The sequence below is a fragment of the Vigna angularis genome, chromosome 6 (assembly GCF_016808095.1).
Source record: "Vigna angularis cultivar LongXiaoDou No.4 chromosome 6, ASM1680809v1, whole genome shotgun sequence".
Lineage (NCBI taxonomy): Eukaryota > Viridiplantae > Streptophyta > Magnoliopsida > Fabales > Fabaceae > Vigna > Vigna angularis.
The window spans coordinates 28,677,894-28,698,072 of record NC_068975.1 but is presented as its reverse complement, the minus strand read 5'-3'; the positions used below and the strand labels follow the sequence as shown (position 1 = coordinate 28,698,072).

The window sequence follows — 20,179 nt, the reverse complement described above, 5'->3', positions numbered from 1 at the left end:
TATTTTAATAACATAAGTTTTGTAAGAGTTTTAAATAAACTTGATTATTTATTTATATAAAAAAATTGTATAACTAACATAAAAACTTGATTAACTAAATAATTTAATTTATCTTGACTGACAATACATATTTAATTTACTTTGATGGATTAAACATATTTTTAAAGTATATAAGATAGTTATTTAATTTTGTTATGCGAAAAATTTGTTTATGAATCAAAATTAAATAACATATCAATTTAAAAGTTTAAAATAATAAATTTATGAATAATAAATTTATGAATTTTTTTATTATATTTTTTTTTCTTTTTTTAATATATGACTTAAATTTATATAAATTCTACCAATGATTTATTTCTCTTTAATAATCAATATATATATATATATATATATATATATATATAATATTTAATAATTATAAAAACCTATTTTTCTGTTTTGTTTGAAATTTTATTACAATGTATTACTATTTTGTTAAATACTGTAAAATTTCCTTTTTAAAAAATTGATAAAATTAATAAAAGAAATTATAGTATTAAACTATATATTATATATTTTATTTAATAACATAATAATAAATAATAAGTATTGATATAAAAGTATTGATTCAAATATAATAAAATTACAACTATCTAATAAAATATATAATTTTAGATATATATTTTTAAATCATATTGTTTTTAAGAATTAATTAATGTCTTGTAGTATGTTTAGTTTTTTCTTAACTTTAACCTTGACCTTGTTAATTTTCACTTAAGTTTTAAAAAGAAACTTTTTAAAAGATAAACTAGGAAGAATCAATGGATGGATGATAGAAGAAGATGCTAATTTTACCAAAAATGTCTCTTTAATCACTTTTTTTTTCAACTTTTTTACAATAATCTATGTGATAGCTTGCAATTTGTCTGTTTCAAATATACAGATCAATAAAATAATGACACATAGTTGGTTGTCAAAAAATTATTAAAAATTCATGGTTCTAATTTTATTTTCAATAGATTTAACTCGATATCGTCTTACGTCTTCCCTCCTTATTATTAGTTTATGTTAGTTAGACTCAGCTTTTACTTTTGACCGTTCGGTTTCTTGTTGTTAACCGTTCGGTTTTATTTTTGGTCGTTTGTGGCCAAACTTTCTTTTCTGAGCGTTCGGTTATGAAAGTTCGGGTCTTTTGGCTGTTCGGTCTCGTTCGGCCTCTTTTGCGTTCGTTCTTTAGCGTTCGTCCTTTCTGTTTTTTTACATGGATTGAATATATATTGTAGTTTGTCTTGGTTTTCTTTGTAAATTTTTCAATCCCGTAATATTCAGATAATTTCTTTCTGTTTTTCTCTCTCGTTTTTCTGATTCTCTGTTTCACACTCGAATCTAACAATTTATACCTTACAAATTACACAAGAATCTTTCTTCAATTCAGTTTTAAGAACTTTACAACTATATCTATTAAAAACCATAGCTACACAAAGTAAGCCAAAAGAACAACATATTTTTACATATGCTATTTTAATTTTCAATTATAATATGTTAGACAATTTTTTATAATAACTTTTTTAACAATAAACTACATGTTATTAAATTTATTTTTAAAAACATATTTTAAACCAATCCATCACAAGTCACGACGTGAATGTTATAAAAAATATTTTTCTTTATCTTTTGTATAGATACTGAAATTTATTTTGTAATTACTGTATACTTCTAAAAAGTGAGTTATTAAGTCGTTCATATGGACTGTCACAAAATCACTTTTCAAGAAAGAAAACTACCATTCCTAGCTCCTAATTAATATAGATTAAACAAATTTAATAATAAGGCTAAATATATGCGTAACTTAAATTATAAACTCAATTCTTTTCGCTAATTCATAGCAATATTTATATTTATTTGCATCCATACATATGGGTGGGCATCATTTCACAAGATTCAGTAATTTATTTAATTAATATACTACTATATATCATTCACTGCATGCTACATATCCATGCATGATTGATAGCATAAGATATCGTATATTAATATCCACCACCAATTTCTCCATCGCTACCTGCATGACCACTACCAACTCCAATGCCTCCAAAGTCCCAACCACCACCACCTTCAGCTCCTCCTCCAATGCCACCATCAGCTCCTCCTCCAATGCCACCATCAGCTCCTCCTCCAATGCCGCCATCAGCTCCTCCTCCAATGCCGCCATCAGCTCCTCCTCCAATACCACCATCAGCTCCTCCTCCAATGCCACCATCAGCTCCTCCTCCAATACCACCATCACCTCCTCCTCCTACACCACCTAAGCCTCCATCAGCACCACCTCCTGTGCTCCCACCAGCACCTCCTCCTCCTCCAATGCCGCCATCAACACCTCTATCTTTACCGCCGCCTGAGCCCCCACCAGCACCACCATCTCCTCCTCCTACACCTCCTCCAACCCCACCACTTCCTCCTCCGACACCACCAGCTCCTCCTCCAGCTCCACTACCTCCTCCTAAACCCCCATCAGCACCACCTCCTACACCTCCTCCTTTACCACCTCCAGCACCACCCCCGGTTCCACCACCTCTAACTCCACCTTTGTGTCCACCTCCAACGCCGCCGCCATTATCAACTCCACCTCCAACACCGCTTCCCGTACCATCTCCAACGCCACCGCCATTACCAACTCCACCTCCAACACCACCATATCCACTTCCTGTGCCGCCTCCAGCACCTCCTCCAGCTCCACCGCCTGGAACTGCATGTCCTCCTTTACCACCTCCACCAACACCACCATCTGCCCCGTCACCACCAACTCCTCCTCCTATGCCACCACCAGGCACACCTTCACCGACTCCATAACCCCCACCAGCACTTCCTACTACACCACCGAAACCTTCACCATCGCCAAAACCACCACCTTCAAAGCCCCCAGGCAATTCATCATCTTTGATTTTTCGACATTCAGCTATCACTATGACTAGCAAAATGAACACAGTAAGTGTTCCAACACTCTTACGTACCATATCGCTCTCTGAACAATCACACAAACTCAAACTAGAAATGTTTGTGCGGCTTGCGATTTGAAAGCTAGCAGGAAGTAGTATTTATAGTGGAAGCCACAGTGCGTGCCATTAATTGACGTAGTTCAGATCTCTCTTTCACTCTCCTATCCATGGTACTACCATCCATCACTTGCCAAAAAAGTTCAAACTCCTTTGGAAAATCTGTAACCAAAATTTTCAATTCCATTCCTTTTTCGCCACCTAATAATACAATATATTTTCCATCATAATATATTTTCAACTGTTTAAGTATAAGTTGTTAAATCATGCAAAACTTACCAATGCCATGCGTCATTATATGTTTTTCTCTGGTTACCGATAGTTTTTTATTAGGTAGCAGTTGACTGTTCACACAGATTCCACAATGGCTTTTACAATGGTGGGACAAGTGCCACCAGCTTGGTCACGTTATACGATGAGGTTACTAATATGATATCAAATTTATCTCAAAATGGATGAAAATTAGTGGCTCTTTATTCATCCTTGACTTTCGTTCAAAAAGTGGCAGCAAACGCAGATGATTAACCCTTTTTCCAGTGGAAAAATCAATTCAAATTAAATTTACTATTTTTGTTTAATTTTTTCGTAATTTTTCCAAACTAAACTAAGATCTCTTTGTATCTGTTAACAACAATAAGGGTAGTAATGGCGAGATTTTCACAAGTTTGGTGCATTTTTTCATACTCTGGCCCATTAAGTATTCGCCGACTCTTTCTTTTTTATAGGAAAATAATTCATTCAGTTTAATGTATATTTACGGCAAAAAAAAATGTAGTTTAAATAGACAATAGCTGTAATAATTCCGTTACAATTGTATAAATACGTATAAAGTAAAGGGTTAGTTTGCTACAGCCATTCATGGATATATCAGTCAATATATTATCATAATGTTTTTTCTCAGATATACGATAAATTTATAAAAATCATAACATAAGAAAAAATATTGTCAAATTAGCTTTATGTGGTTTACTGGTTTTGAGAATAATTTTTAGTTTTTTATTTGTATGATGTTGCCTCTATTAATATATATATATATATATATATATATATATATATATATATATATATATGTATATATGTATGTATATGTTGAAAAGTCAACCATTCGTATATTTAAAAAGGTTACGTCAATATTTAATGACAAATAATAGTTTTTTTGTTATTACAATAACAATTGTAGAATTTATCCACTATAATTTCTTACCAACTAAAAGGCATTCAATAATGGAAATTAAGTCTAACATAAAATGAAAAAAGCAATGTCGCTACTTAGATCTATCAAGGATTAGTTTCCTAGGACAAAATAAATTAAGATTTGAATAACGAGAATTTTTAATTTTTTAATATTTTCTTTTGTATATTTGATTTTTTTTTTAATCTATTTTTTTTACTTATGTATTGGAGTTTAATATATTTTTTTAAAATTATTGATTGCTAAAATAATATTGTATCTTAATTTATATAGTTTGTTGTAAATCTACAATCTAATTTTATATTTTTTAAAACTATTAAGAAATTTATTTGCGACGTAATTTATTTATTTAATATAAATTCTAAATTCTAGTAAGTGTTTAAATAAGAATCTTGGTATTTGGTAATTAGTTTTTTTAAGACATGTTAATTAAAAAGATGGTTAGCGCTGCTAAAAAAAATGACGTTTTAGTGATGGTTAAAAAACATTTATGACAATTTGGGAGTCCTCATTAAAACTTGTAATTTATAAAAGCAAAGGAAAGAATAAATAATGTATATCAAACTAAACCAAACAAAGTTAGGAGAACGATGAGAGATATAGCGAAGACGCAGACGCAACACGAAGATAATGGTAGCAAATGTAATACGAAATGACGATGATGACAACAAATGTGGTTAAGACTCAACAAAAAAAAAATAAAAAAATTCACCTCAAATAATTAGTCAAATTATTTGACAAAAATAAAACACATTAACAAGAAATTTGTTCAAAATAAGTTTCTTCATAAATTTTTTTAGGTGGAAAAATAATGCAATAAGCTTATTTAAAAGAAAATTATTTTACATATAAAATAAAAGTTATCTTTGAAGGATACTGATATAAAGAGTTTTTTCAAAATTAGGTTACCTAATGGGATCCAGGAGGGTGAAAATGAGGGCAAATTAGTCTTTTCAGAAAACAATTTGGGGGTGCAATAGGAAAATAAGGGCGTTAGAATAACAAGGGCCTTATTGTAAAGGTTCTTAGCTGGAAGCCCATGGGTCTTAGGGCGATCACAATAAGGGAAGAGGGAGCAGCGCCATTGTTCCTATTGTGGAGACTTTGAATTTTGTCCGAGTGGGTGGGTTAGGGCATAGTAGAGCAAAGGGAAGAAGAGAAGGGTGGTGTTAGGGTTTGGAGCAACAATGGAGGGTGGAGAGGAGGGAGTGGAGATGGTGGTGGACTCGAAGGACTTACAGCAACAGAGTAAAGCCTTGGACAAGCTCACTGACCGTGTCGAGGATCGCCAATTGGACTCTACTCGCGTCCAGGAGGCAATGGCTTCCATCGCTGCTTCTGCTGAAGCTGATCGCAATGCCATGCGCATCAGGTCACCTCATCTTCATTCTCAATGCTTGCTATGCATCTAAAATCGATGCCAGCTTTGACTTCATGCATTATAATGTATACTATGTGGCCTAGGGTTTATGATTGTTAAGTTTTTACTCTAAACTATAAGTAACATAGGATCAGATTCGTAGAAAGTAGAAACTAAGTGATGGTGTTGTACTGTTCCCAAGGTTGTTACTTGAAATATATCATGTAGAGGACGTAAGGAGTTCAATGTAATGATTTTGAAGTAGAAACTTATAAAGCAACTTAACCATGCGTCTTGTAAAACAAAGTTATTTGGGGTGTATAGCTTTTATCTTAGAAGTATGGAGAAATGTAGAACTGCAATTGTCAGATGCATTAAATGAGTGACGAATAATTTAGTGGATTAATCAAATGGAATAAGTTCTGAAGTTGCTCCTTCAATTCCAGTTTCGTTTAACAATTTAAGCTTATAGGACTTTTCAAACTTTTCCGTCAGAATTTGTGGAATAAAAGTAAAAAAGAACAATGAAATCTGGATTGTGTGATTTGTATTGACGATGCAAAACTGCATATAGATTCATTTGTGTCTTGAAACATAGAAAGTCATTTCAGATAGACCTCATGATAGAAACATGTGGGTAATTGAATTGTATCAAGTTGTGGGATTTAAATCATGAATAGTAAGATTCTACTAACTATGCTAAGTTTGGATTTTTTTTCTAACGAACTAAAAACCTCATCCAACTTAAATCTTAAGCATTAGGTGTATGCATCTTTGTTGCTTATATGGAGCTTATTTGACACTTGAACAATGTTTCCCTTCTTATCCACTAAATTTGCACGGTGATTTGTCAGCTTTTCATTTTTTCCATCGAAATAATACCCACAAGTGTTTGGGTCGTTTTCTTCCAAAGATTGACAATATTTCCACCTTTTATCAGTATTGTTACTGGCCTTGAAGTTTGATGGTCCTCAACATTAGTTGCCTTTATTAAAACTACTGACATGTAACATACAATTGAGAAGCAATATATCAAAGTGAGGACCCTGGAGTCAAAATTGAAAAAACGAGTGAACACAAATATTTAAACAAAGAGGCAATGATGGCCATAGAGAACAAGGACTCAAATAGAATAGAGAAATGGAAAAGAGGTGGAGAGGAAAGACAATAGAGTGAAACAAAGTAGCGCAGAAAGGAACAGAGAGGTTTCATGACAAAATTTGATGGTTTGTTCACTAGATACAGTGTTCATCGCTGTTTGGTTTAATAATATAGAAGTGGAGAGGTCATTCAACTTAGCTTGTGTGTGAAGGTTATTCAGGTCCCTTTGTTGAAAACACTAAACGGTTTTTGAACAGTCAAGACTCGTCATTTAATTTTTATTGAAAAAAATACAATGCCTTTTTTCCATGACCACCAAGATGTGCATCTCAAAAGCCGTAGGCTGCAGTATAAGCTCACAATGTTGTTAATATTTGGTGACAAACTGCTGAAATTCTGTTATCATAATGCTATGGCCACTATTAGACAACACTTATTAGCATGGTGTATGGGTGTTCTCCTCCTTAATGCAAGGTCAAATCCCAAATGACCAATAAAAAGTGAAGACAGGTGCACGGTTGAAATTTACCCTTGAATTTTCAGAGTTAGTATAGTCCCCACCCCTTCCTCAAATGGCACTGTGATTTGTGACAAAATAACCCTGATGGTCTCTTTAACGTTAGAAATCTTAAAGGAGTCATGTGGTTCCTAGTTTTATATTTCATCTGCATTATAATGGATGGATACTTGTAGCTGCTTACTAATGTTCATTTTCCTAAGCTTTCCTGCACTTTATACTGTTTTATGTCTTTCTATTTGTTAGGATATTTATCCTATTTTATCATCATTATAGTGTGTCAAGGGTTACCCTATTTATCATGATTATATTATGTCTAGGATTACCCTATTTATCATGTATTTGTGTATCAATTTATTCTTATAAATAGAAGATTGTGAGAGGGATCAATCAAGCCCTCTAGAATTATTTTACAGTTTCAATCTTAAGTTGGTATCAGAGCGGGTCGATCCCGCTCTGGTTTCTGTCTCGTAATATATATTTGTCCGGCGCCACAGTTCTTTGTCGCCCGCCGCTGCCCGCCGCCGGCCACCGTCAACCGTCGGCCACCGTCGGCCGTCGCCGGCCACCGTCTCCGGCCACCGTCTCCGGCCACCGTCTCCGGCCACCGTCCGGCCACCGTCACCGCCGGCCACCGCCCGCCATTGCCGGCCACCGTCGTCCATCACTGTCAAAGTTTCCTTCGTCTAAACCCTTAGGGTTTTCTTGTTCTTCGTTAGTACTATTCGTCTTCTTCAGAAATGGCGTCTGGCAGTACTCTTTCCTTCTCTGGAAGTCCATCAATTACCTCCGAGAAGCTAAATGGAAAAAATTATCTATCATGGTCTGCTGCTGTTGAAATGTGGTTCCTTGGCCAAGGGCATTATGACCACCTTGAGCGAGATGGAAGCCATGTGCCTACTGAAAAAGCTGATCAGTGGAAACAAGCAGATTTCCAGTTGTGTGCCCTGTTATGGCAATCAGTGGAACCCAAACTTTTTGTATCTTTGAGGGCTTTCAAAACTTGTCACTCCTTTTGGAAGAAAGCCCAAAACATTTATGCCAACGATATTCAACGTCTCTATGACACTACGAATAAACTTGCATCTCTTAAAATGGCAGACCATGATATGGTGTCCTTCATGACTGAAGCCCAATCTGCTGTCGAAGAACTTAGGATGTTTTTGGAAGTAGATCCATTAGAGGATATAAAAAAGAAACTAGACAAATTCTACATGGTGTTGATCCTTCGTGCCCTACATCCCGATTTTGATCATCTCAGAGATCAACTTCTAACTAGTCATGAGGTCCCCTCTATGGAAACATTGACCACTCGCCTTCTGCGTGTCCCGGTATCTCAAACTCAAGAAGCGCATGAACTAGTGGAACCATCTGTCATGGTTGCCACACGAGGAAGAGGAGGACGTGGCACTAGAGGAGGAGGACGAGGAGGTCGGGGACGTACTCAATGCACATATTGTAAAAGGATGGGTCATACTCAAGAGAATTGCTACTCCTTACATGGTTTCCCTTCCAAAACCGCCAATATTTCGAAGACTGAAACTTCCACTTTGAAAACTGAAACCTCTACTTCTATGTTTTCTGAGGATGAATATCAAGAGTATTTAAGGTTAAAGTCTAACAGCTTGGCACAACCATCTCAATCTCCCAATACATCAACAGCCTGCGTTTCTCAATCTATGGAATGTCAAAATTCATGGGTAATTGACTCAGGTGCTTCTGATCACATTTCTGGTAATACCTCTTTGTTCTCATCTATTTCCTTTCGAGAAAAACCTCATTTCATAACTCTTGCAAATGGATCTAAAACTTCTTCCAAAGGAGTCGGTCATGTTTCTTTGTCTCCCTCCCTCAATCTCAACTCAGTCCTTTTTGTCCCTAATTGTCCTTTTAATTTAATTTCCTTAAGCCAGTTGACTAAAATGTTAAATTGTTCAATAACCTTTGATCATAAATCTTTTGTTATACAGGAGCGTGGTTCGGGGAGACAGATTGGAGAAGGATATGAAGCTGGCGGATTATACCATTTTGGATCTCGTCCAAGGGTGTCTTGTGTTGCTGCTCTTAATCCTAAAGTGCTACATGATCGACTTGGCCATCCTCATTTGTCCAAATTAAAAAAGATGTGTCCTGAACTTAGTGGTCTCCAAACCTTAGAATGTGAGTCATGTCAATTAGGAAAACATGTTAGATCTTCCTTTCCTAAAAGGTCTCAATCAATATGTAATTCTAGTTTTTCCATCATCCATTCTGATATATGGGGACCTAGTCGTATCTCCTCCTTTGGTTATAGATATTTTGTTACCTTTATTGATGAATATTCAAGATGTACTTGGGTTTATCTTATGAAAAATCGTTCTGAATTGTTAGCTATCTTTACATCCTTTTTGAATGAAATCAAGAATCAATTTGGTCAAGTAATCAAAATATTAAGAAGTGATAATGCCAAAGAGTATTTTTCATCCTCCTTTTCTGCCATCTTGAGTTCCCATGGTATCTTACATCAGTCTACTTGTCCTCATACACCACAGCAAAATGGTATAGCAGAACGAAAAAATAGACACTTGGTTGAAACTGCTCGTACCCTTTTGCTTGGTGCCCATATTCCTGTCCATCACTGGGGGGATGCCATCTTAACTGCATGTTATCTTATTAATAGGATGCCCTCCTCCTCTCTTGATAATAAAGTCCCTTTCTCCATTTTGTTTCCTAATGATCCTCTCTTTCATACATCTCCCCGAGTGTTTGGCTGTGTATGTTTTGTTCATGACATGTCTCCAGGACTAGACAAACTCTCCGCTCGCGCTCTCAAATGTGTCTTCTTAGGCTATTCTCGACTTCAAAAAGGATATCGGTGTTACTCTCCTGAAACTAAGAAGTATTACATGTCTGCCAATGTCACATTCTTTGAACAGACTCCTTACTTCTCTCCATCTGTTCAGGATGTTTCTATCCTCCAGCAGGTCCTTCCTATTCCAATGGTTGAGTCAAATAGCTCCACTGTTTCTGTCATTCCCAGTCATGATCACAATCCTTCTACACCTGTTTCTCCACATACTGAGATCATCCCACACAGGGCCCCAATGGATAGTCCACCTCCCCAAGACAATGGTGAATCTCCTACTTCAGATTCTTCTCCCTCGTCACCTCCTCCCACGCCTCCTGGTGCAAATGATTCAGCATGGCCTATTGCCCTCAGAAAAGGTACTCGTTCCACTCGGAACCCTCATCCCATTTATAATTTTCTAAGCTATCATCGATTGTCGCCCTCCTATTTTTCTCTTTTATCCTCAATGTCCTCTGTTGTTATACCCAAGAATGTGAAAGAAGCACTTGATCATCCTGGATGGCGACAAGCTATGATTGCAGAAATGCAGGCTCTTGACCACAGTAATACTTGGGAGCTGGTGCCCCTTCCCCCAGGAAAAAAGGCGGTTGGTTGTCGATGGGTGTATGCAGTTAAAGTTGGCCCTGATGGTGAAATTGATCGGCTCAAAGCTCGGCTTGTTGCAAAAGGTTACACTCAGGTTTATGGTCTTGATTATTGTGACACTTTCTCTCCTGTAGCCAAGATGACTACTATTCGTCTCTTCTTTGCCATGGCAGCCATTCGTCACTGGCCACTTCATCAATTGGATATCAAGAATGCCTTCCTACATGGTGATCTTGAGGAAGAAGTTTATATGGAGCAACCTCCAGGGTTTGTTGCTCAGGGGGAGTCTGGTATGGTATGCAAATTGCATCGATCTCTATATGGCCTCAAGCAATCCCCACGTGCTTGGTTTGGAAAGTTTAGCTCCATTGTTCAAAAATTTGGGCTAAAACGCAGTGAAGCAGACCATTCAGTTTTTTATTGTCATTCTTCTCTCGGGAAATGTGTTTACTTAATAGTATATGTTGATGATATTGTCATTACAGGAAATGATGCTGTTGGAATATCTCAACTAAAAGAGTACTTGTGTAGACATTTTCAAACCAAGGATCTTGGAAGTCTCAAATATTTCTTAGGCATTGAAGTAGCGCAATCAAAAGATGGAGTTGTAATCTCCCAAAGGAAGTATGCTCTTGATATATTACAAGAAACAAGCATGATTGATTGTAGACCGGTAGACAGTCCCATGGACCCAAACCAGAAATTAAGGATAGAAGAAGGTGAATTATTCTCCGATCCAGAGAGGTATAGGAGGCTGGTTGGCAAACTGATTTATCTCACTATTACAAGGCCAGATCTATCCTTTGCAGTTGGAGTGGTTAGTCAGTTCATGCAGGCTCCATGTATTGACCATTGGAATGCTCTCATTCGCATTCTAAGGTATGTAAAGAAGGCTCCCGGGCAAGGATTGTTATATGAAGATAAAGGAAGCATTCATGTCTCTGGGTATTGTGATGCAGATTGGGCAGGTTCACCTATTGATAGACGGTCTACAACAGGATATTGTGTTTTTCTGGGAGGAAACATTATTTCATGGAAAAGTAAGAAACAGAATGTAGTAGCTCGATCAACCGCGGAAGCCGAGTATAGGGCAATGGCATCACTAACATGTGAACTTATATGGGTGAAACAATTCCTTCAAGAGGTTAAATTTTGTGACATCCATACTATGAAGATGTATTGCGACAATCAAGCTGCTCTCCACATTGCATCAAATCCAGTGTTTCACGAGAGGACTAAACATATAGAAATTGATTGTCATTTTGTTCGTGAAAAGTTGTTGACCAAAGAAATATGTACTGAGTTTATTGGGTCAAACGATCAACTCGCAGATGTATTGACCAAGTCATTAAGGGGTCCTCGGATTGAGTTTATTTGTTCCAAGCTTGGTACATACAATTTGTATGCTCCAGCTTGAGGGGGAGTGTTAGGATATTTATCCTATTTTATCATCATTATAGTGTGTCAAGGGTTACCCTATTTATCATGATTATATTATGTCTAGGATTACCCTATTTATCATGTATTTGTGTATCAATTTATTCTTATAAATAGAAGATTGTGAGAGGGATCAATCAAGCCCTCTAGAATTATTTTACAGTTTCAATCTTAAGTCTATTATTCTTTTACATATATTGAAAGATCAAGTTGCATTACTAACAGAAATAGAGTGTGGAAGAGTTTGTTAAGTTCTAAAGTGATAATTTAAATGAGTGAAATGTGTTTATGTGTGTTTTTGGGTGAGTTTACAAAATTGATTTTAAAATGAAGTGATTTATATGTAGATATTTTATTCTAAAAACAATTCAGTAATAAAACTTACTATACTTTTTTTATCTAACCAAAAGGTACTTAAAGTTGTTCCTACATAAACTTTGTACTCAAACTCAATACCTTAACTGAGACAAAACATGTAAACAATTATCTAAATCACATTAGCTGATATTTTAACGTGATTTAAGTAATTCTACTTGAATCTAAACGCGCGCTATGTGAATAAATAATAGGCTGAAATAGTCTCTTGGGTCTTTGAAGTTGTATGTCACCTTTTAGTCAGTCCCTAAAAACATCGAAATAAAAAATTAGTGCCCTAAACTAAGATTTATTAGCTGACTTGACATGTCATATCTAGCCTATCATGCCAATTTGAGAACAAGGTGGTAGTTGACGTGTGGCTTAATATGTCACAAACAAACTAACAGTATTTAGAAGGACCAACATAATTTTGAATTTCGATGCTTTTAAAGATTGGCTAGAGAAGAATACGTATACTTTCAAATACCTGAAAGACTAAGCCTGAATAATGATAAAAAAACTAAAAAGCTGTATGTTTAATTCTCCATTCCCTCTTTCCTAATCCTGCATTGATAATCTGTATAACTTCAATCTCTTAACTGTAGTATATTTTTTGATCCAATCACAGGGAGAAAGAATTAGCTGCTGTTAAGATAAATGCAGCGGATGTTGATATAATTGCTAATGAGCTAGAGGTAACTTCATCAGATAGTTCATCAATTCATCTAGAAATTTTTATTCCAATGGATTGACATACTTTTATTATTGTTTCAATCAGTTGGACAAAAAGGTTGCGGAAAGAACTTTGCGCGAGCACAAAGGTGATGCAGTTGCTGCCATTCGGCACTTGCTTCACTAGAGACGTGATAATGAACAAGGGTCAATGCTTCAGAAAATTACTATGCACCAGCTTATATTGTTTTTCATTTAAATTGAATCTCAACTGTATTCTGGCCTAATTCATTGAGAAATCATAAATTTATTGTTGATTAACTGTACCTTTCCTCTCCCTAATCTTTCCTGTGCTATAAAAGTAGCCATTATCTAATGGAGAAGTCCTTCATGAAGATCTCCACGCGTGTCTCATACACATGCTTGCTCGTTAAGCACATAGTTGTCAACTTGAAGCCCAGCATGTGATTTGTTCAAATCAAATGGTAAAAAGAGCCTTGCTTTTATGTGCTCTTATGAAATTGTGGTGTGTAATGCTTGTGCGAATGGCATCTTCTGTTTTGTTTGTTACATTCAAATTGATAAAGTTACATTTCAGATTTTTGCCATTGTTTCTTGAAATGGACTGTGATGGGATGGAAGTGCCCACATTCTGTGACTTTTTGCTTATTCATTAAGATTCCGATAAATTATGTTACTGGCCCCTTACAATGCCAAGGTCCCCCACCCCCACTCTATGGTACCTTTCCTTTCACTGTCCATACGCCATAATAATGTCTTCAGAGTTATTGTCGTCCCATTTTTTGTTTGTAACCACTTTTTTCCACTTTGTGTAATAAAGTTACAAACCATATTCATTCAATAGGCGTTGTAAATTTACAAAAGGCCGATGCATCAGTAATGGTAGCGATTCAGATTAGGTAGGGGCCAGTTATTTATTTTTTCTTACATTGAGAATTTATGCAGCATAATTTTTTAATTATTTTTCATCGTAAAGGTAATTTTCAATTCAAAGGTTAGGTTTTTCTGCTGATGTTTAAAATTGATACGTAATGATAGTTGGCATAAGAAACAAAAATGATTGAGACATCCTATAAATTGCTTTAGAAAGTTGGATGTGTCTCCTTTGTTATCCTCTTCACGTGATTTTATTCGTCGCGTCACATTTCCACTCGTAAAATAAACTCAGCCATGGGACAGAATAAATTGGAGAATGATTAAATTTTTTATTTAAATGAACTCAAATTATAAATTTTAATATTATTTTATTCAAATATAAATCATTCACCGTATTTGTTTTTATTGTAGTCATCTTAGCAATTATACTTAGTATAATTTCTATGGATGATATACAAAATCAATGTGAATGAGAAATTGAACTCATCTATTAAAAAAAAGTATACTTATGAGTGACTTTTTAATCTAAGATTTGAACATTCGTATACAATTGTATTGTATAGTCAGACCAGTATGTTTTCTTATGTTCACAAAAGTGGCTAAATAGCCAAACTAACGTTTGAAGAATACAAAGTTGGTCGTTTTCTTGGAAGATGAAAATTGCAGTCAAACATTATGAAGTATATATAGTTTATCTATCAAGTGAATTGGGTCTAATGTTGAATAAATTGATATTGGATTCTAATATTTATTGTGGCCATTTTGGTCAAACAAAGCCGACGTAGAGAGTGCTACTTCAACAATAATCAATAAATTCTGATACACAATAGTTTCTAAAATTCTCTCTTCCACTATTTTCTCTCATTTCCCTGCTGCTTCCTACACTGATTTGTATTGTTCTTTCTCCCAGACCTTCTATACAACTATATGCGGTACAAACATTTTCCATATAAAATACAAACCTATCCACAATACTTCAAGCATATAAAGAATTACTAGCAAGTTTAAGAACTTCTAAGGTGCCATCAAGGAAATATCAAATGACTAAAAATAGTTTGGTAATCATTTTCCTACTTGTATGATGATAACTGGACAAAAACTGATGAACCAACAACGCTGCCAGACTCCAAAACCAGGTATTTGTACCAACAGGTTTACTCATCATGAATGCTCTGCATTATATATGCCAAAAGGTCCTTATGCACCAGCTTGTAGAGATAAAGAAGAAAGAAGCTCAAAGATTGTGGCTATTTGCTAGAGAACTCCTTGAGTTCCTTCCTCGGCAGATCGAGCTGCCTGGAATTGAATTGCATACTGTCTCTGCAGTTCTCTAAGTCTTTCCACCAGTTCCTGGAATGTTGGTCGGCAAGCTGGATCACTGGTGTTAATGAACAAACTAAAAAGTCAGCATGAGTTGGCAATTGCACCACACTTTGCTTCAAAAACACAACGAATCATAACTGCTAATCACTAATGTCTAATATGAAAACTCTAACAAGTGAAGTGAGTAAAATGTTTTTCAGAATTCATGGCGACTTTCAGCCTGTAACCATTATGTAGATACGGGGCAGGGCAGAGTCTCAGAAATGCCAATAAAGAAGAATAAGTGGAATATGAGAGAAATAGAATGCTGCTATGCAGTACTTAAACATAATATTTAGCATATTGTCACTCTCTACAACTAAATGATCTCCATTTCTCAAATAGTGCAATAGCATCTGATTATGACAATAATTTTGCCATGGAAATTCAGGGCTACTGGGAGGAAATTAAAAAAGTGTATGACAGAGTAGAAAAGATGAACACCTGTGCCAGCAGCTCTCAATTATAGAAGCCCACTGTGGATCAACATCTTCTGGAATTTCTAGTCGATGGTTCATAAACCCAACAGCTCCAATAACCTACAAGAATCCAACTGGAACTGTTCATATATGGACTCACTGGGCATGACTAGTAGGCAGTGAAACATAATAACAGGCATTGGACAAAATGATGATGATAAAGACTGTCACTCACTTGTCTTCTAAGATTATTTGTAAATTAAAAACTAGATTAGTGTCGACATAAATAAATTCAAAGTTCAAAAACCTAATTCGAATACTATGGTAAAATGGTTTATCAACAAGCACTACATTTAGTTGAATAACAAACATAACAATATTAAATATTTCAACTGAGAAAATAGCAGTTTTTAACTATCACATCATTTTTTATATCTGTTAACTTTCATAAACTTTCATGGTTCATGTACACATTAAAACTATACCTGCATTGGGTTGAGAGTATCCCAAGGAATCTTTTCAGTTGTGAGTTCCCACAATATCACCCCAAAGCTGTAAACATCAGACCTAATGGTCCCATGAAGCAGCAAAAAAAAAATTCGAAGTGGGATTATAGTAAGAATATGAGAGAAGGGGAGAGGGAGGGAGGAAGATAAAAAGAGAGAGTCACAGAGAGCGTAAAGCACACTTACTTCTCATCAGACAGTTCATTACGAAGAACTTCTGGTGCCATCCATTGAGGCTACAAAGCAGAATGCAAAGTGGAGAATCAGAAACGCTTTCGACACTAAACCCTAAACCTTAAACTACAAATGAAAGCTTACCGTGCCTTTCCCTGTCTTAGTAGTGAGATATGTTTCATGTTTAAGACGGGAAAGCCCAAAATCACCAACCTGTTTTGCCAACAAAAATTAGGATAGCCTGGCTAAGTAAGAACAAAAACAAGCCGTAATTCCTTAAGCCCTCAACTGAATGAATAGAACCAATCATAAGGAAAGTAAAAGAATAAGTAACGAAACCTTCACAGTCCAATTCTTATCAACTAGAATATTTGAAGACTTCAAATCTCGATGGATGATCGGGGGGTTGCAATGATGAAGATAATTTACACCTCGTGCCTATAGAAAGAGTAAGCATACACCATTGCTTCAATCCAAGTGATAGAGATCCTTTCTAGGATAACAAATTGAAGTTGATGTCAAAATCTACTAGTATTGCTCCCAAGAATAGATGTCTGAAATGATTAATAATATTGAAAAGGGAAAATAGGGAAACAAAAATGAACATGCTGCTATTCCTCACCAAACATCAACATCACAAGAATAAAATGTAAATACTTAAAGCAAATAAGATACATCGATACAGGAAGAGATGTTGAATATAATACTGCTTTTAAGTACTCACAATATCCACGGCCATATGAACTCTCCGTCTCCGCTCTAGTTTGGATGTGTTTCTCTGAAGCAAACGAAATAAGCTTCCCCTGAATAGATAAAACATAAATGGATGCAACAATTATCAGCACAAAACAACATTATGTGACACAACAAATTGAATCAGAATGCTCATGATACTGAGTAAATCAGAAATAGAGCACAAGACAAACCGTGGGAGAAACTCTGTCACGATGCATAAATGTTGAGGTGAAGTCACAGCCCCCATAAATAGAATAATATTTGGATGGCGAAGTCTTTTCATGACAGAAACCTGATTACAGAATACATTGTTAAATCAATGGCATACAACATTATTTTAAGGGACGTTCAATTAGTCACTGGAAGTAAGGAATTTTATAATTAATTTGATTGAAATGAAAGTGTTATCAATCTGCATAGTTAAGGGGTTATTCCTCAAGCGATTCAAATCAGCCAAGTCTCGTATCAGGTTTTCCAAATCTAATAAAGATGATCTCATTGTGTAAAATTCGTTAAGGTAAAATCAACAGAAGATAGTCTATTATGGTCTAATCAAATTTTCTCTCCTACGTATGGGTCACCATAGCATTCTTTATACACAAGCTGACTTCATCATATGGATAAACTTTAGCTCATTTTTCATTTCCTAACGTAACAAGTAAATTAGACTTCTAGACATTACCTCTTGTCTGAAGGACAGTACCAAATCATCTGAATATTCTTGCTTTGAGAAAACCTTGACAGCAACATCCTGCAGAAACATGAATATATTTTTGTCTGATGATGCACAAACTAAATTTCAATTGAACACTTTAAAAAGGACTTTAAACGACAGTAATTTGAATTGCAACATGACCAATAGTGTAATGCATACAAATAACTTAAACATGTTAAACAAGATGAAATTTAAAACAGAAATTACAGGAAGAGAAAAGAGCATACCGATCCATACCACAGAGCATGATAAACAGTTCCACAAGAACCTGCAAACCAACAACAGAAAGGTAAATAGAAAACACTCAAGCTGATTTAGCATGCCAATGGACAATAACTACTGATCACTATATATTTTTGGTTTCACAAGAGCATTAAATTAAGGTGAGGGGCCTAATAAAGAAGCAAACAAATTTCAAAAGTAGAAATTCTGTATTTAGATAGATATATCAGCATTACTAACAAATGCATGTATTTCGATTGATGCATGGATATTGTCAATAGAGAAAAGCTTATTCTCTCAAGCATGCCGCTTTAGTAAAAAAACATGAGTACCTTGCCCAATTTGTTCTCCAACTGTCAAGTCCTCCCACAAAATTTCATAATCCAAGCAATCGGAGTCAACATCCACTTTATTATTGGGTGCAGAACTACTACCACTCCCGCAGCTGCTGGTACTACTTGTGCTGTTAACATTAACAAACGAGGACCAGGATCCTGAAGCCTCATTATTAACAGGTCCATTGCTTTCGCCTGCTTGGCTTTCTGGCTTCAACCCAGAAGACAGATTCTTCTGATTAATCAACTCATTCTCTTGGTCAGCCTGCAACCAAGGTGAAGCAGCTTGAACATTCCTTGCCTCAGATCCTTCCTGATCGTTTGCCTTCCAAGGCCATGACAATGTTTTCTTTTGGATCCATGTTTCAGCCTTAGAAGTTATGATCTTGTGAATAGGTTTTCCTTCACTCTGATCATTGGAGTCCCTCATGGTTTTCCCTTGGGATTTCTCTTCAGCATGAGAAAATAAACCAAAAGGAGATTTTAGCACATCTCCTCTGGGAGTGCTAGCTCCACTGGAATTACCATCTTCTCTCTGGTCAGAAACAGCAGAGTCCGACAAACTATGCTCAGAATGACGACTTTCTCCGCTCCCACCTTCACGATTGACACTAAATTCTCCTGTCCTCATTCTAGACTTAACTTTGTTACTCACCTTTGAAGCCTGATTTTCCAGTTAGAAACATCAAGACATGCTAAACTATACACAAAGACAGAAACACAAAAGGCAAAAAACTAACCAAATTTGAAATTTTCGAAGCCAGAGCAACTTGAAGTGGCTGCTGAGAGTCAAGGCCAAGTTTATCTGAAATGCTACTCCTACGACCATTGGAACTCGATACAGGTTCTGCACTCTCTGCTCCTAGAAAGGGAATTCTGGATTCAAGAAAGGGCCGTGAATCACAGGAGACACAAATAACCCCAACCAAGCTTCCATCTTCATCATAGAAAGGTGTATTGGTTGACACAGCATAGAACCTATCGCCTTTCTTATTCTTAACAGGGAACTGCCCTCTCCAACTCTCTCCCATTTTGACATGGTTGAACACATCATTGGCCAAACCAAAATCCCTGGGATCCACAAGCATCTCAATCCCATCCCGCCCAAGAACCTCTTCTGCTGCATAACCATACAGATTCTCAGCACTAGGGTTCCTGCAAGATGATGATCATCACACAACCCCACAAAAAAAAACAACTTTTACTTCAGATATGCAGCAAAAACAAACACCCCACATGACCACAGTTGACGAGGTATAAAAATAAGCACTCACCAGTACATGACGCGACATTGAAGATCCAAAACATGAACAGAGTGGCCCATTGACTGCAAGATATTGAGATACTTGTTTCCATTTTGATGCAGAGAAGAAGAAGAGGGTTGGTTAGACGTAGCAGCACCAAACCTGGAATGAGACCTGTGGTTTTGGAGGAGCTGGAAATTGGACATTTCTTGCTTGAGGTGTGCGTGACCCGCTTCTAGCCGTTCTATCTTTCTGAGAAGCTTTTCTTCATCTTCTTCTTCTGGGGTTCCCATTTCAGCAATTCTTATTCTGGGAATGCTACAAAAAGATTGAGGCTTGATAAACTTCACATTCAGGGTTTAAGAAAGAAGAAGAACACATAAACAAGCGGTTTGCAACTATCTAGAGTCAACAGACAAAAAACAACAACCTCTTCTTTTTATCTGTTGCTGTTTTCGCTTCTTTCTCT

At 36.0% G+C, this 20,179-nt stretch overlaps 3 protein-coding genes across 5 annotated transcripts; 1 reads left to right on the top strand and 2 right to left on the bottom strand.

Annotated features, from left to right (window-relative positions):
* Nucleotides 1-1,818: 1,818 nt before the first annotated feature.
* Nucleotides 1,819-3,041, bottom strand: LOC108342355 (glycine-rich cell wall structural protein 1). Its single transcript, XM_017580115.2, has one exon. It carries the CDS (start codon nucleotides 2,991-2,993, stop codon nucleotides 2,010-2,012), a length of 984 nt encoding a protein of 327 aa, XP_017435604.1. The 5' UTR covers nucleotides 2,994-3,041; the 3' UTR covers nucleotides 1,819-2,009.
* A 2,268-nt stretch (nucleotides 3,042-5,309) lies between these two features.
* On the top strand, nucleotides 5,310-13,805 carry LOC108341100 (uncharacterized). Its single transcript, XM_017578731.2, has 3 exons — nucleotides 5,310-5,596; nucleotides 13,058-13,124; nucleotides 13,208-13,805. The coding sequence occupies exons 1-3, from the start codon at nucleotides 5,412-5,414 to the stop codon at nucleotides 13,286-13,288; spliced, it is 333 nt and encodes a 110-aa protein (XP_017434220.1). The 5' UTR covers nucleotides 5,310-5,411; the 3' UTR covers nucleotides 13,289-13,805.
* A 940-nt stretch (nucleotides 13,806-14,745) lies between these two features.
* Nucleotides 14,746-20,179, bottom strand: LOC108343468 (serine/threonine-protein kinase STY17). 3 transcript variants are annotated; one of them, XM_017581781.2, is made up of 14 exons: nucleotides 20,141-20,179; nucleotides 19,741-20,028; nucleotides 19,207-19,621; nucleotides 18,464-19,130; nucleotides 18,137-18,177; nucleotides 17,877-17,945; nucleotides 17,386-17,486; nucleotides 17,184-17,262; nucleotides 16,799-16,897; nucleotides 16,604-16,672; nucleotides 16,472-16,521; nucleotides 16,265-16,346; nucleotides 15,805-15,899; nucleotides 14,746-15,376 (listed from the first exon to the last, which is right to left on the bottom strand). In XM_017581781.2, the coding sequence occupies exons 2-14, from the start codon at nucleotides 20,001-20,003 to the stop codon at nucleotides 15,253-15,255; spliced, it is 2,154 nt and encodes a 717-aa protein (XP_017437270.1). In that variant the 5' UTR covers nucleotides 20,004-20,028; nucleotides 20,141-20,179; the 3' UTR covers nucleotides 14,746-15,252. The 3 variants fall into 3 exon arrangements, 2 of the variants coding, with proteins under 2 accessions (XP_017437270.1, XP_017437269.1); XM_017581780.2 differs by lacking the exon at nucleotides 20,141-20,179 and having other exon boundaries at nucleotides 19,741-20,130; XR_008249976.1 differs by lacking the exons at nucleotides 14,746-15,376; nucleotides 15,805-15,899; nucleotides 16,265-16,346; nucleotides 20,141-20,179 and having other exon boundaries at nucleotides 16,799-16,952; nucleotides 19,741-20,131.

Excerpts from the sequence above, each read along its gene's own strand:
- LOC108342355 (XM_017580115.2), bottom strand. The coding sequence starts at position 2,993 with ATGGTACGTAAGAGTGTTGGAACACTTACTGTGTTCATTTTGCTAGTC.
- LOC108341100 (XM_017578731.2), top strand. The coding sequence starts at position 5,412 with ATGGAGGGTGGAGAGGAGGGAGTGGAGATGGTGGTGGACTCGAAGGAC. Across the intron at positions 5,597-13,057 it reads CGCAATGCCATGCGCATCAG|GGAGAAAGAATTAGCTGCTG; the intron begins GTCACCTCATCT and ends ATCCAATCACAG. Across the intron at positions 13,125-13,207 it reads TAATTGCTAATGAGCTAGAG|TTGGACAAAAAGGTTGCGGA; the intron begins GTAACTTCATCA and ends TGTTTCAATCAG.
- LOC108343468 (XM_017581781.2), bottom strand. The coding sequence starts at position 20,003 with ATGGGAACCCCAGAAGAAGAAGATGAAGAAAAGCTTCTCAGAAAGATA. Across the intron at positions 19,622-19,740 it reads CAATGTCGCGTCATGTACTG|GAACCCTAGTGCTGAGAATC; the intron begins GTGAGTGCTTAT and ends ATCATCTTGCAG. Across the intron at positions 17,487-17,876 it reads TACTGTCCTTCAGACAAGAG|GTTTCTGTCATGAAAAGACT; the intron begins GTAATGTCTAGA and ends TTCTGTAATCAG.